Raw genomic sequence first — 14,612 nt, forward strand, 5'->3', positions numbered from 1 at the left:
AAGGCCTAAATGATTTTAAGGTCTTCTCAAATTCTTTGCAGAAACCGTGCTTGTATAATCTACATCAGTAATCTGAATTATGCTGACTGTTATCCTAAAACAGAATACAAATAATTTTTGCTTTGTTTTGTTTTCCGTAAAAAGAACTTTTTCAGATGATAAGGCTGAGAACTAAGCCCATGAATAGGAAGTAGTTTGGAGGCTTTTCTGCTACTGCAGAAGTACCTTTGGAGAGCATTTATTTGTAGTTTTCCATATGAAGCATTTCAGGGTGCCTGATAGGCAGTAGCCTTCAAGACAGGCTTGCCCTGTGACTGAGACTGGGAATTAAAGGTTGTCGATCCTGTATGTAGCCTCTTTAACATGTAGGAAAAACTGTCTTGCCTCTATACAAAGCTCTGACTCTGGACAGCACCGTCAGTTAAGGCTTTGCATGAGCAACAGAAAAAGAACGTTTTAACTATGCTTTTTTCCTAGACATAGACTTTTTGAAGAAATATGTTTGAACTAAGCACAAAATATTAATGTCTCAAATATGACTTAATCACCTAAACATGATCTTGTTGTTGAAGAACAGCATTACCTACATCCTTAATATTTTTGAGATTAAGATTTAGGTTTTCCTATGTTAGCAATTTGAGTAAAACCACAGGAACCTCAAAAATTTAATGGATTTTATTCTTCACAGGCTTATGGATATTAACTGCAGTTAATTATTTCTCTCCAATAATGTTATTTCCTCCCTTGAGATTAATTTATAACCAGGCACTCTGATTACACTGATTTCTATTGACTTACTCTGTAGCAGTGAGAACAGAGTCAGAGCTGGATATTATCATATGTATTTAATATATCTAGCAAAATGTTATTTGGTGTAGTTTGAAGATTCAGAACATTGGATGCAGAAAATTGACACTGAATATCTGTCCCTGTCTTATGGAGCTTTAATGACAATTTATGGCTATTAAAACACAGCCAGTTCTGTTGTTATCAGTGTCATATTATGCTACTGATCTTTCTTGATGACCACGTTTTCCTTTGATGCTAAAAATACACGGCCAGAGTATTTGCCTGTCTAGACTTTTAGTAGAAGTCCATGATGTGTTTATTTAGGAGGCTTCTGGTGGGTCTTGTAATACCAATACATTACTGTTTTTCATACATAGACCCTTCACCTTTTCCCATATCCTTGATTTATGAATAAATAATCCACAGTTCCCACTTGTCAAACCCAGGCAGCAGTGAAAAAAAGCAGCACAAATTGGCAGATAATGCACCTTATTTCCATGTAGAAGCAGGTGCATTTTCTTCAGCATAAGTGGCAAGATGACACTGATCCACTTTGACAGGCAGCCTGATCTAAAATTACTCAGCATACTTTGCCACTGTTTGGGGGAGAGTCTCCCATGAGCTTGTTCTGAATCTCTTCAATCCCCAGGGTGTTAATTAAAATTTACTGGATAATATTTGCAAGGCTCAATGGTTCTAGTTACAGCAATTCTCAGTTACTAAATGTTAGTGCCAGAGATGACACCTGATGATCAGATGCTTTATTCAAGATATTCAGGAGGGTGGTTTTTTTTTTCCCCGTTTTGATTTTTAATCTTCCTTTAACTACTTGAAGAAGCTGTATCAGCTGAGTGTCTAAATCAGCTTTTAGACTAAAAATTATTTGAATAGGAGTTTAATTATCTATTTGTCCTTGAGTTTCTTGTCAGCTACTAGTTAAGGATTTACTAAAGAGGGACAGACTACATACAAAAGCCTTTAAAAAAAAGCAGAAGGAAGAAGCCTGCCTGTGTTATAATTTTATTAACCAAGAGTAGAGTTCAGCTCAGTGCTGTGAAAGGAAGACAGCACCTCCTAATTACATTCTCTGCTCAGCTCAAATTTGCTCAACAAACTATCAGATTAAAAATCAGCTAATCACACATGCAATAAACAGCAACTGCTTTCAACTTACTTATTTGTAGAATCATACAATCATAGGATATCCCAAGTTGGAAGGGATCCACAAGGAGTCCAACTCCTGGCTCCACACAGGACCACCCAAAAACCAGACCATGTGTCTGAGATCATTGTCCGAACGCTTCTGGAACTCCAGCAGGCTCAGTGACATGACCACTGCCCTGGGCAGCCTGTCTCAGTGCCCGACCACCCTCTGGGTGCAGAACCTTTCCCTAACACCCAGCCTGACCCTCCCCTGTCCCAGCTCCATGCCGTTCCCTCGGGTCCTGTCGCTGTCCCCAGAGAGCAGAGCTCAGCGCCTGCCCCTCCGCTCCCCTCGTGAGGGAGCTGCAGGCCGCCATGAGGCCTCCCCTCAGCCTGCTCTGCTCTGGGCTGAACAAACCAAGGGACCTCAGCTGCTCCTCATATGTCTTCCCCTCCAGACCCATCACCATCTTTGTAGCGGTCCTTTGGGCAGGAAGAAAATTTTATGTCTCTATATTGCGGCACACGAAACTACACACAGCACTTGAGGTGAGGCCTCACCAGTGCAGAGCAGAGCGGGACAATCCCTTCCCCTTGACCAGCTAGCAATAACATGCTTGGAGCACCGCAGGTTATGGTTAGCCCTTTTGGCTGCCAGGGTACACTGTTGACTCATATTCAATATGCTGTTGACCAAAACCTCCAGATCCCTTTCCATAGGCCTCTTGTCCCCAGTCTGTACGTACAGACAGGGTTGCCCCTTCCCAGGTGCAGAATCCAGCACTTGATCTTGTTAAGCTTCATATTATTGATGATTGCCCATCCCACTGGTCTGTCAAGATCTCTCTGCAAGGCCTCTCTACCCCAAGGGATTCAACAGCTCCTCCCAATTTAGTGTGGTCCACAAACATACTTAGTATATTTTCAAGTCCTGCATCTAAGTCATTCATGGAATCATTAAAGACAACTGTCCTTTCAATGGAGTCCTGCAGAACCCCACTAGTGACTGGCCTTCAGTCTGCTGTAACCCCATTTACTCTAACCCTTTAAGCCCGACCCATTAGCCAGTTGTTCACCCAGCACATTATGCATTTATTTAGCTGTATGCTGAATGTTTTGTCCAGAAGGATACTGTGAGAAACAGTATTGAAAGCTTTACTGAAATCCAAAAAGATTATATCAACTGGCTTCCCTTGGTTGAGTAGATGGGTGGCATTGTCACAAAAGGAAATTAAGTTCATTAAGCAGGACCTTCCCCTCATGAATCCATGGTGACTGTGACCAATTCCTGTCCTTCAAGTGTTTTTCAGTAACTCCCAGAATAATCTTCTCCATAATTTTACTGGGCACTGAAGTGAGACTGACAGGCCTATAATTACCAGGTCTTCTTTCTTAAAAACTGGAACAACATTTGTCAGCTCCCAGCCAATTGGGACCTCTCCAGATTCCCAAGACCATTGACGAATAATTGAGAGAGGTCTTGCAATGACATCAGCTGATTTTCTGAGTACCCTGGGATGAATCCCATCAGGCCCCATAGACTTATATGCATCCAGTGGGAGCAGCAAATCCTGTACAAGTTCGGGGTTGGCTGGGAGTTTATCATTACAGCAGTCACGGTCCTCCAACTCAGGGCACCTCAGGTCCCAGAGCCCATCATTGGTGTTGAAGACAAAGGGAAAGAAGGCATTAAACATCTCTGCTTTATCTACAGCCCTAGTTGTAAGGTGACCATCCTCATCAAGCAGCAGACCAATGTTTTCTCTGGTCCTCCATTTGCTGTTAACGTTAAAAAAAAAAAAAAAAAAAAAAAGCATCTGCAGTACTGGCCAGCTTCAACTCTAATTGGGCTTTTGCCACACAAATTTTCTCTCTGTAATGGTGAACAGCATATCTGTAGTCCTCCCATGTTACCTGGCCTGGCCTTGCTTCCAATGTCCATACACTTTCTTTTTCCACCTCTGCTCAGCCAAGCAAACCTGCCCAGTCTGTTTCATTCCTGACATTTTAGATTTGTCTATATCTGTGCCCCTAAGAGGTGCTACCTGAAAAATGACCGTCACTGATGAACGCCAAAGCCTTCAAAAAATAGTTTCCCAAGGCAGCTTACTAACTAGTTCCCTAAGCAGCCTGAGGTCTGCACGCCCTATAATGAGGGTTGAAGTTTTTTGTGGCATTTTTCCTGCTATCACCAAAGATTTTAAACTTGGATACTTCATGATCGCTGTGGCCAAGATGTCCAGAAATTGCCACTTCACCTATAAGACCCTCTCTATTTACAAGCAAAAAATTTAGGAGGCCACCTTTCCAAGTCAGCTCCCTTAGCACCTGTACCAAGAAGATACAATCAAAGTGTTTTAGGAATCTCCTGGATCTGTTTGTATCAGCTGTGTAGTACAGTCAGTTTACATCTGGCAAGTCAAAGTCCCTCATAATGACAAGGGTGGCTGATCTGGTGTTATTTCTTAGTTTCTTAAAGAATATTTCCTTGGTGCCATTATTCTGGCTGGGTGACCTACAGCAGACTCTCACAACAATACCTGCTTTATTTGCTTGTCTCTTACCTACCCATCGTCTCTCAAGCATATCATCATGGGGATGAAATAAGGCTCGTTAGAGGTGTGCCAGGGGGAACAATGTCAGGGCTGGGGGAGAAGGCAATGGCCCAAATGAAGTTCATGTACACTAATGCATGCAGCGTGGACAACAAACAAGATGAGCTGGAAGCCATCGTGCATCAGGCAAGCTATGACTTGGTTGCCATCACGGAAACGTGGTGGGACCACTCTCATGACTGGAGTGCTGCAATGACTGGCTATAGGCTATTCAGAAGGGACAGGCAGCACAGAAGGTGTGGTGGTGTGGCTCTCTATATTAGAGAGTGTTTTGATGTTGTGTAACTCGAGACTGGGAATGATAAGGCTGAGTCCCTATGGGTTAGGATCAGCAGGAAGGCCAACAAGGCAAGCATCCTGGTGGGGGTCTGTTATAGACTGCCAAACCAGGATGAGGAGACGGATGAGGCGTTCTACAAGCAGCTGGCAGAAGTTGTGAAATCATCAGTATTTGTCCTCGTGAGGGACTTCAGCTTCCCAGATATATCCTGGAAATACAATGCAGCTCAGAGGAAGCAGTCTAGGAGGTTTCTGGAGAGCGTGGAAGATAGTTTCCTGATGCAGCTGGTTAGTAAGCCTGCCGGGGGGGTGCCCCGCTTGACTTTCTGTTCACAGACAGAGAAGGACTGGTGGGAGATGTGGTGGATGGGACCTGTCTTGGGCAGAGTGACCATGAAATGGTAGAGTTCTCTATTTTTGGCAAAGTCAGGAAGGGGATCAGTAAAACTGCTGTCTTGGACTTCCGGAGGTCTGACTTTGAGCTGTTCAGGACACTGGCAGAGTTCCTTGGGAGGCAGTTCTGAAGGGCAGAGGAGTCCAGTAAGGCTGGGCACTCTTCAAGAAGGAAATCTTAATGGCTCAGGAGCGGTCTGTTCCCATGTGCCCAAAGACAAGCCGGCATGGAAGAAGACCAGCCTCGCTGAACAGAGAGTTATGGCTTGAGCTTAGGAAAAAGAAGGGGGTTTATGATCTTTGGAAAAGAGGGCAGGCCACTCAGAAGGATTATAAGGATGTTGTAAGGCTGTGTAGGGACAAAATTAGAAAGGCCAAAGCTCATCTGCAGCTCAATCTGGCTACTGCTGTTAAAGATAACAGAAAAGTTTTTATAAATACATTAACACGAAAAAGAGGACTAAGGAGAATCTCCATCATTTACTGGATGTGGGGGGAAACTTAGTGACGAGAGATGAGGAAAAGGCTGAGGTGCTTAATGCCTTCTTTGCCCCAGTCTTTAGCGGCAAGACCAGTTGTTCTCCAGATACCCAGTACTCTGAGCTGGTGGGAGGGGATGGGGAGGAGGTTGTGGCCCTCATAATCCACGAGGAAATGGTTGGCAACCTGCTACAGCACTTGGATGTACACAAGTCGATGGGGCCGGATGGGATCCACCCAAGGTACTGAGAGAACTCTCAGAAGAGCTGTCCAAGACACTTTCCATCATTTATCAGCAGTCCTGGCTATCAGGGGAGGTCCCAGTCGACTGGCAGCTAGCAAATGTGACACCCATCTACAAGAAGGGCCAGAAGGTAGATCCGGGAAACTATAGGCCTGTTACTTTGACTTCAGTGCCAGGGAAGCTCATGGAGCAGATTACCTTGAGTATCATCACGTGGCACTTGCAGGGCAACCAGGCAATCAGACCCAGTCAGCATGGGTTTATGAAAGCAGGTCCTGCTTGATGAACCTGATCTCCTTCTATGACAAAGTGACACGCTTAGTGGATGAGGGAAAGGCTGTGGATGTGGTCTACCTTGACTTCAGTAAGGTTTTTAAACCGTTTCCCACAACATTTTCCTCAAAAAACTGGCTGCTCATGGCTTGGACTGGTGTACGCTTCGTTGGGTTAAAAACTGGCTGGGTAGCTGGGCCCAAAGAGTTGTGGTGAATGGAGTCAAATCCAGTTGGAGGCTGGTCACTAGTGGAGTCCCCCAGGGCTCAGTATTAGAGTCAGTTCTCTTTAATATCTATCGATGATCTGGATGAGGGGATCGAGTGCACCCTCAGTAAGTTTGCAGACGACACCAAGTTAGGTGCGTTTGTTGATCTGCTCGAGGGTAGGAAGGCTCTGCAGGAGGATCTGGATTTCTCTGTGCTACTTCACTACTGCTGACTTAAAAAAACAAAACAAAACAAAACAAAAAACAGTCCTCCTCTTCTGAGGAGGGTGAGTGGGAGAGCGGTTGTGGTGGAGTTCAGCTGCCTAGCAAGGTAAAACCAGCACAACATCAAACAGAAGTAAAAATAAATAATAATAAAAATAACAACAACTGCAATCTCATCACTTGCTAGGCATTGTATCCCAACCTACAGTACAATTTGTTTAACTGAAAATGTTTTTTTCTGGGCAAGACGAAAAGATAATATCAGGGAGAAAAAGAGCTATATTATTTTATAATGACAAGACTATTTTAAGTTAGACTTAAAAGTCATATCCCCTGACAGTGAATGGCCTAATGTTGTGTGGGGCAATAGGTTAGTAGCAATTCAATAAGGTACAGTTCACTGCACCTGCCTGTGTGTCCCTATAGCTTTCAAATTGTTGAAGAATAAATAACACTTCTTATCAATCTATAGGAAAATCCATGTCCTGTGCCTCAAAACAACATGACAGCAGCAAACAAAAGACAAGAAAAAGGCAAAAAGAGAGGCTGAAGGAAGATGAAAACCATGGAGGAAAAGGAAAATCAAAGCATGAAAAACAGGGACAGCAAAGTTTGACTTCATATGGGTGAACTATTTTCATAGAAAAAATGGGGAAAAGAGATAACAGTAAACTTAACTGTTATACATAAATTTAGATCTTTGAAAAACCTTAGGAACTAAGGTTCTGTTGCATTCAGTGCAAAACATGTTTTGTATCCAGACACATTATTTAAACCTCTGAACGTTATATTTGGTAAATACTGTACATACACATGTGGCTTTTCAAAGCTATTTCTGACCACAGAAATAAGCTCATCATCTCATAAGACACTTATGTGCCTACCTCATAGAGAATTACAATATTTATCTGTGTCAGCGTCTTATAAAATTAAAGACAGAGTGTACCTATTCAGAAAGTTTCCAGTTAACTGATTTTCTGAAAAAGAAGCAGAGATTCATTGAAATCTAAAATTATACCTGGGAGCACATCAGTTTCTATACATCTTTGCTCAAGAAAGGTTTCTTCGATGCTGAAATTTTCATCAACAACATAGAGAAAATCCACATCTGGAATTAAGTAGTGACTAGAGGTAAGAAACATAAGGTGATTAGGGTTAAAAGAAAAAAATCACTGCTGTACATATGACGTCCCACAATTATCACTGTGTAATAAAACCTCTTTTAGTCCATCGCAAATGTTTTCTGGGAAATTACACAACCTGCAGATCAGGAGATCACAAGAAAGAACCTCAGAGAGAGAAAAGGCATTCATATGTTATGCAGGTGACTGAAGCCCAAGTCCTTTATCACCATCAGACTCAGTAAGACATTGCTACAAGATCACTCCATCTACCCCTCTTTCAGTCTGTGATGGGGGATATAAACTAGTAAGTTTGACTGGAAGTAAGTTGACTAGAAGTAAGCCAATTGCTTTATATTCTTAAATCACAAAGAAAAATTATTTTGTCATCCATTTTTAACTGAGAAAAAGAAAAAAAATAGATAAAAGAAAAAAAAAAGGCCAGAGCAAGTTGGAAAAATGGGCAAGTAGTCATGAATTTCAACAAAGGGAAATGCAAATTTCTTCACCTGGGAAGGAATAACCCCATGCATCAGTACATGTTGGAGACTGAACAGACGGAAAGCAGCTTTGCAGAAAAATGCACATAGGGCCTGGTTCAGAATGAGTTGAACAAGGGCAAGCACTGTGGCCTGAGTGCAAAAGTGCACAGAAGTCTCCTGGAATGTATAAGGGGAGGTCTTGTGAGCAGATGGAGGGAAATGATCATTACCATCTCATCTCAGCACTGCTGAGGCCACCACTGGAGTATTGCGTTCAGTCTAGGGCTCCTCACTACACAATGGAGCAAGCAAAGACAGTCCAGAAAAGGACCACATAGATGATGACGTGACTGGAGCACGTCCCATAGGAGGAAAGGCTGTGAAGATAGCTTTCTTTAGCCTGGAGAAAAGAAGATTGTAGGGGATCTCATCAAGGCATCCAAATAGCTGAAAGGAGACTGTAAACAGACAGCAAGGCTCTTTGAGGTGGTACCTGCTGACAGTGCAAGATGCAGTGGGCACACACTGAAAGACAGGAGGTTCCATCTAAATATCAACAAGCACTTCGTTACTGTGCAGGTGCTGAGCACTGGCACAGGTTTCCCCTAGAGGTGATCGATTCTCCATCCTTGGAGATTCTTTTATAGCTATCTGAACATCTTCCTTGGCAACCTGCGCTGGGTGAACCTGCTTGAGCAGGAGTGTTGGACTAGATGACCGCTGGGGCTCCCATCAAACCTCAGCCATCCTAGTGTCTCTGTCTGGGGCTTTCCCACTGGCAACAAGGGCGAGCCCTTCTCCTCTGACAGACCTTGAAGCAGCTGAGTCAGGGTGCTCTGTTGGCGCTAACACGGTCACTAAGGCCCCCCTGCCTGCATGGGCCCATCGCCAGGCCTTTGTGCTCAGGGGCACCAGCCTCTCCTCACAGGACCCAACAGACCTAAGGTTAAAACCCACCCACAAGGCCACCAGAAGATGGCCCACGTCCTGCGCAGCAGGCTTTCCCCCTTGGGAACATGGGTCTTCCTCGCTGGGCAGCCCCAAAGACCTCTGTGATGTCGCCAAGCAGCGACTGTGACTGCCCGTGACCTCAGTGCTTTTCAGCAGCTGTAGGCTCTGTCCCCGTGCCTTTTGTCCAGGAGCTCCTGCGGGTGCACACGCGAGGCGTGACAGCTCCTGCAGGACCGTGGCTTGTGCTTCGAGCTGTGGCTTTTGGAGAGCAGCGGCTCTGGGCGCAGAGCAAAGGCAGCCTCTTGCAGCGCTCCTCTCCACGCTGACAGCTGCAGGGTGCTGTGTGTGGGTCCCACACGGCGGCTGTCCCAGGAGGGGGCCAAGGTCTTTGGCAGCGCTGAAGATTCCTGGAGAGTTTCTCCACCGTCCCTGAGCACCTTCGTCAGGTACCTCAGTTCACCCCAGTCATACAGGGCCTCAGGGAGAGAGCACGTGGAGATCAGGGGTCGTGGACACCCCGGCTCTTCCCCAGAGCCCCAGAGCTGACGGGGGAAGGCAAGGCTGGAGGCTGGCTGTCCCACAGGACTGCTGCTGCTTCTCAAGCCACAGGGAGCCCCTTTGGGAGGCCCTTTCCTACCCTCTCCCTCAGCTGAGGCTCCCTTTCTTTTTCCCCTCCTAGCACCAGACAAGGTCAGGCACGTGGCAAAGATGTCGGGGCAGGACATGGCAGCGGGTGCCCAGAAAGCTATGGAGGAGTGCGCCTTAGGCGTGACTGCCGGCGCCAGCCAGCAGCAGCAGGCCAGGCCGTTGGAGACAGCAGAAGACCTCCTGTGTCCCATCTGCATGAATGACATCGAGAAAGCAGCCTACGTGGCCTTCTGCTTGCACCGCTTCTGCTTGGACTGCATCCAGCAGTGGGCCGAGAGGAAAGCCACGTGCCCCATCTGCAGGCGGCCCTTCCACCGGCTCCTGCACTCGGTGCGAGCGGACGATGACTACCAGGAATACGTCGTCGTCTCTTCCACCCGTCGCCGCAGGGACGTGGCCAGAGAGAGGGACCGGAGCAGGTCCCCGCACCGGCAGTCCAGCCCACACAACTCGACCGCTGACCACAGCCCTTCAGCACCCGGAAGGAGGCCTGTGGGACGTGACCCAGCATCCGGAGAAGATGCCATTCGGGGGCCCTCCAACACCACCTCCCAGCAGGCTCCCACATCCGGCACTTCTGGGGAGCCAACCCGGCTGAGTACAGGGCAGCACCCGGCCGGCCCTACGGCCGCACCTCGCGCCAGCTTCAGAACAGTGCTGCGGCGAGCTCTGCGGCTTGACTTCTGTTACCTCCAATAAACATCTGGGTGACATTCAGGGGAGTGTTTTTTAAACTAACAGAACAACCCACACTAGGGAATGGTTTCCGCCACTGACTCAGCAGGGGAGGAAATTTCCGGGTCTGACTGCTGACTTGGTGTAGCATAAATGCCACAACAGAGCATGTCTCCATGCTGCTCTCCCAGACTCCTCCTTCCCAGCACCGGCCCAGTGGTGCACAAGCCCTCTGACCCCACAGGTTGGTGGCAGGTCCTCAAGACCTGCACAGAGCTCAGCTGCCATAAACACGGCCATGCTGACAGCCCCATCCCTGGGGATGGCTCTTCTCTTTAGGGGAATCACTGTCTGTTTTGGAAAAGCCGTTGCAGGGGAACAAGGCCCTTTGTTAACCTACATGCCTCTGCTTGGTCTCTGTGGGCAGAGGAAAGGTCTGGACCCCAAGCCCCCTGGGAGTCCTGCAGCAATCCAGCAGCAGACTGCCCTTCAAGCAAAGCACAGTTTTTCCACCTGAGTGGAGACTGAGAAGGGGTGTTTCACCACATGACCTCCAGAAGTCCCTTCCAACCTCAGCCATTCTCTGATTCTGTGAATCTGTGCTCAAAATCAATCTACATACTATCCAGGCTTCTATCTTCCGCATAAACCGTTGGCAAGGCAGGTAAACCTGTCAAGGAACCAGTGCAGCTGCTGAGATGTAAGCATGGAGGGGCAAGGCACAGTTCCCCTCAGAGTGTGCCTACAAGGCTTCCAGGGTCACAGACTGTTGCTCCTCATTGGCATTAACAGTGCCACTATGAGCGACTGAGTCCAGAGTGACCTGTCCCTGTGGTTTGGACTGGTCCAGCAACACCCCGACTCCTCTCATTCTCAGAGCCAGGCATGAGCCAAACAGCTCAGCAGAAAAGGCCCTAGGGCCCTGGGGAACAGTGAGCTGCCGAGGACCGTGTTTTAGAATAACAGATCCATGGAAACATAGAATCATAGAATTGTTTAAGTTGGGGAAGACTCTTCAGATCATCAAGTCTAGCTATCAACCTGACACTACCAAGTCTACCACTAAACCACAGCCCTAAGCACCATATCCACACATCTTTTGCCTCCAGGGATGGTGACTCAGCTGCTTCCTTTGGCAGCCTGTTCCAATGCCTAACCACCCTTTCTGTGAAGAAACTCTTCCTGAAATCCAATCCAAACCTCCCCTGGTGCAAATCGAGGCTGTTTCCTCACATCCTATCACATCCTCTCATCTTGCGCAAGGTGTGAGCACAACAAAGACCACGAGGAGCAGGGAGGTGGCTCTTCTGTCCACCCTCAGTGGAAAGATACCAGAGTGAGGGCCCTGAGTGGCCCCTGCGGCGGAGCTATGACCGCCATGGTGACAAGGCAGAGGCAGGCTCTTCACAGCAGTATACTGCAGTCTGAAGAGAGCTGGTCTACCCTGAAACAAGCCAAGTTCACGCTGGAGAGAAAGGGAAACCTTTCTGCTCATGAGGAATCTCCAGAAGGGTGCAGGATGCCCAGAGAGGTTGCGCCGCTTGCATACTTTCGGCTTCTCAAGACCTGGCTGCAGGAATCCCAGAGCCACGTGGTCTGACCTCCTTGGTGGGGCTGCTTTCAGCACCAGGTTTTCCTGGGGACTTCCCAGGGCTCTTTTCCAACTTCAGCTTTCCAAAGAGCTTATGATTTTCCTTCTCTCTTCGCCCATCCACATGCATGTGTCCCATGCCACCCCACCTCCAATACATCCCAGGATGAGCCTCCCAAACATCCACAAAGCTTCTCCACAACATCCCTGGTAACGTTTAGGCAGCCCTGCATCCCACAAGAGAACCTCCAGCCCTGCAACACACTGAAAGACAGGAGGTTCCATCTGAATATCAGGAAGCAATTCTTTATTGTGTGTGTGTGAGTGCACAAGGACTACCAGGAATAAGGCAGGGCAAGGCACAGTTCTCCTTGGATTGTGCCTGCAAGGCTTCCCAAGACACATACAGTTGCTCTGCATCAGCTCTATCCTGGCCACTGTGAACAACCTGTTCCAATGGTTTGGTCTGATCCAGCAACAGCCTAGCTCCTCTCTGCACAAGAGGATCCATTCCCCAGCGGGGTCAGCTTATTGCCCTGGATAGTGAGTGGAAAATGCACATGAGCAGTATGGAGGGAGGTTTTCTGACTGCCCTCAGCAGAAAGGTGCCACAACGAGTGCCCGGTCTCAAGGTGCCTGTAGATTGTCCTGGGCAGCCTGCTATAGGTGTCCCTCTGAGAAGGAGGATTCATCAAGATGAGCTTCAGAAGTCCCTTCCAACCTCAGCCATCTCATGATCTGTGAACTAAAACTGAGTAAGTGGTTTCATCATCATTTTTGTTCCTTGCATAAAGTGTCAATTAAAATAACCATTTGTACAAAGGTATTTTTTACGATTTTTTTTTTTTTCTGAATTCCTGGAGATTTCCAAATCAGCATCAATTGCCTTAGAACAATGGTCCATTGTTCTGAGGGAAAAAAAAATCTTTACCAACAATACCTAACTGGGCTGTTGAGTGCAAAATTCTTGTTAGGTATGCCTGGTTGCTTAAATGTATGCTTGTCAAAATACGGTTTGAAAAAGTCATATGGATTCTGGAATTTTTGTCAGGATACATTCATCCTGTTTTTGACACTGATGGTACTTGGCAGTGCTGTAGCTGAGATCCAAAAATATTGACAAGATGGTTGAACTAGTATCTGGATAGCACTTCAAACTGAATTTGAGCCATTCTGTAAAGTGTGTTGAGTGGGCATTATACCTGAGAGCATATTTCTTTCTTGCTGTGAGAGTGGTTTCTGACTGTCTGTACAGTTGCCAAAATAAATCCTGCTGAGATGCTGGAAAGAGGAAGATCATCCTTCCCATGCAGAAGAACAGCTAACATTTGGTTGGCAACATGAAGGGAACAGTTCACTAATGCCAGGAAAGAGCGCTGGGAGAAATACAGGAAAATCCGCTGTATATCCATTTCTTTGGCAACACAGAGGGATCTTGTCATAGATTTTTGCTCTAGCTTAATTTTATTTCCTGGTGTACTTTCTTGTTTGATAAATTACTTAAGAGGTATATGTACCTCTTAAAGAGTTCTTAGAAGTTTTTTATTTGTTGGCCCTGGGTCTGTGGAAGTTCACTGCCTTCCAAGGAAGCATTATCTTCATTATCTTAAATCAGATTTAAGATCAGACACTTTCTGAAATTGACAGGTCTGGGGATGATCAGCTATCTGACTACAACACACATATTTTATGCACACAAATTCTGTTTTTTTTTGAGTTTTTGTTTTGTTTTGTTGTTGTTGTTGTTTTGTTTGATTGATTTTTTTTGTTTTGTTTTTTTTTTAAGCATTTAAATTTCCTTCTACCAAGACACTATTTTAATTTAATTTTTTAAATTTTAATTTAAAACCACTGGAATCTCACTCTACTATAATATTGGGTCTGGATCTTGACATTGGTTGAACTTGTGTTCATATTATCTTCTTATTTAAAATGACAAAAATATTATATACTCTTTTCTGAAAAGGTAAAGAGAAAAATCAGTGGATAATGGTCCCATTATGTTAAACTTAATGCTTTTTTATCAACTTACACATGCTAGGAACTGAATATAGTTTCATTCCTCAAATAGATTCTGAAGTTATATATCTAAAGACAGTAGATGTTTCATGGCTGTAGAATGTGAGATTGAGGTCTCAACACCATTTTCTATTTTGGCAAATCTGCTTTGAGCAATCAAAGAAACTGGAGCACATTAAAAGTTGTACATTTGGGGTGTAATTGGTCCAAGGAGGAAGAGAAAGATATTCATCTCCCCTACATTTCTTACATCTTTTAAGATAAAAAAAAAAAATTATTGTTTGCTTATTGTTCTTCTGGAAAGTAAACAGCTTCACCGGTCATCTGAAATACCTGCTGTTTTGTTTTGTAAAAAGGAAATGGCTACTAGTATCTTCCTCTGCATTACGCCACACTTATTAATTTCAACCTAAACATATAGTTTTATATTTAAAAGGATTATTCAGAAGAAAAGTTCCTGTTAAACTTTTTTCTTT

The 14,612-nt window shown here is 45.6% G+C and overlaps 1 protein-coding gene across 1 annotated transcript; it reads left to right on the plus strand.

The window, feature by feature from the left end:
• The first annotated feature begins 8,942 nt into the window (after positions 1 to 8,942).
• Positions 8,943 to 10,568, plus strand: LOC136789067 (E3 ubiquitin-protein ligase Topors-like). The gene is made up of 2 exons (XM_066988479.1): positions 8,943 to 9,649; positions 9,883 to 10,568. The coding sequence occupies exon 2, from the start codon at positions 9,912 to 9,914 to the stop codon at positions 10,548 to 10,550; it is 639 nt and encodes a 212-aa protein (XP_066844580.1). The 5' UTR covers positions 8,943 to 9,649; positions 9,883 to 9,911; the 3' UTR covers positions 10,551 to 10,568.
• Positions 10,569 to 14,612: the final 4,044 nt, after the last annotated feature.

This window comes from Anser cygnoides, chromosome Z, assembly GCF_040182565.1.
Source record: "Anser cygnoides isolate HZ-2024a breed goose chromosome Z, Taihu_goose_T2T_genome, whole genome shotgun sequence".
Taxonomy (NCBI): Eukaryota; Metazoa; Chordata; class Aves; order Anseriformes; family Anatidae; genus Anser; species Anser cygnoides.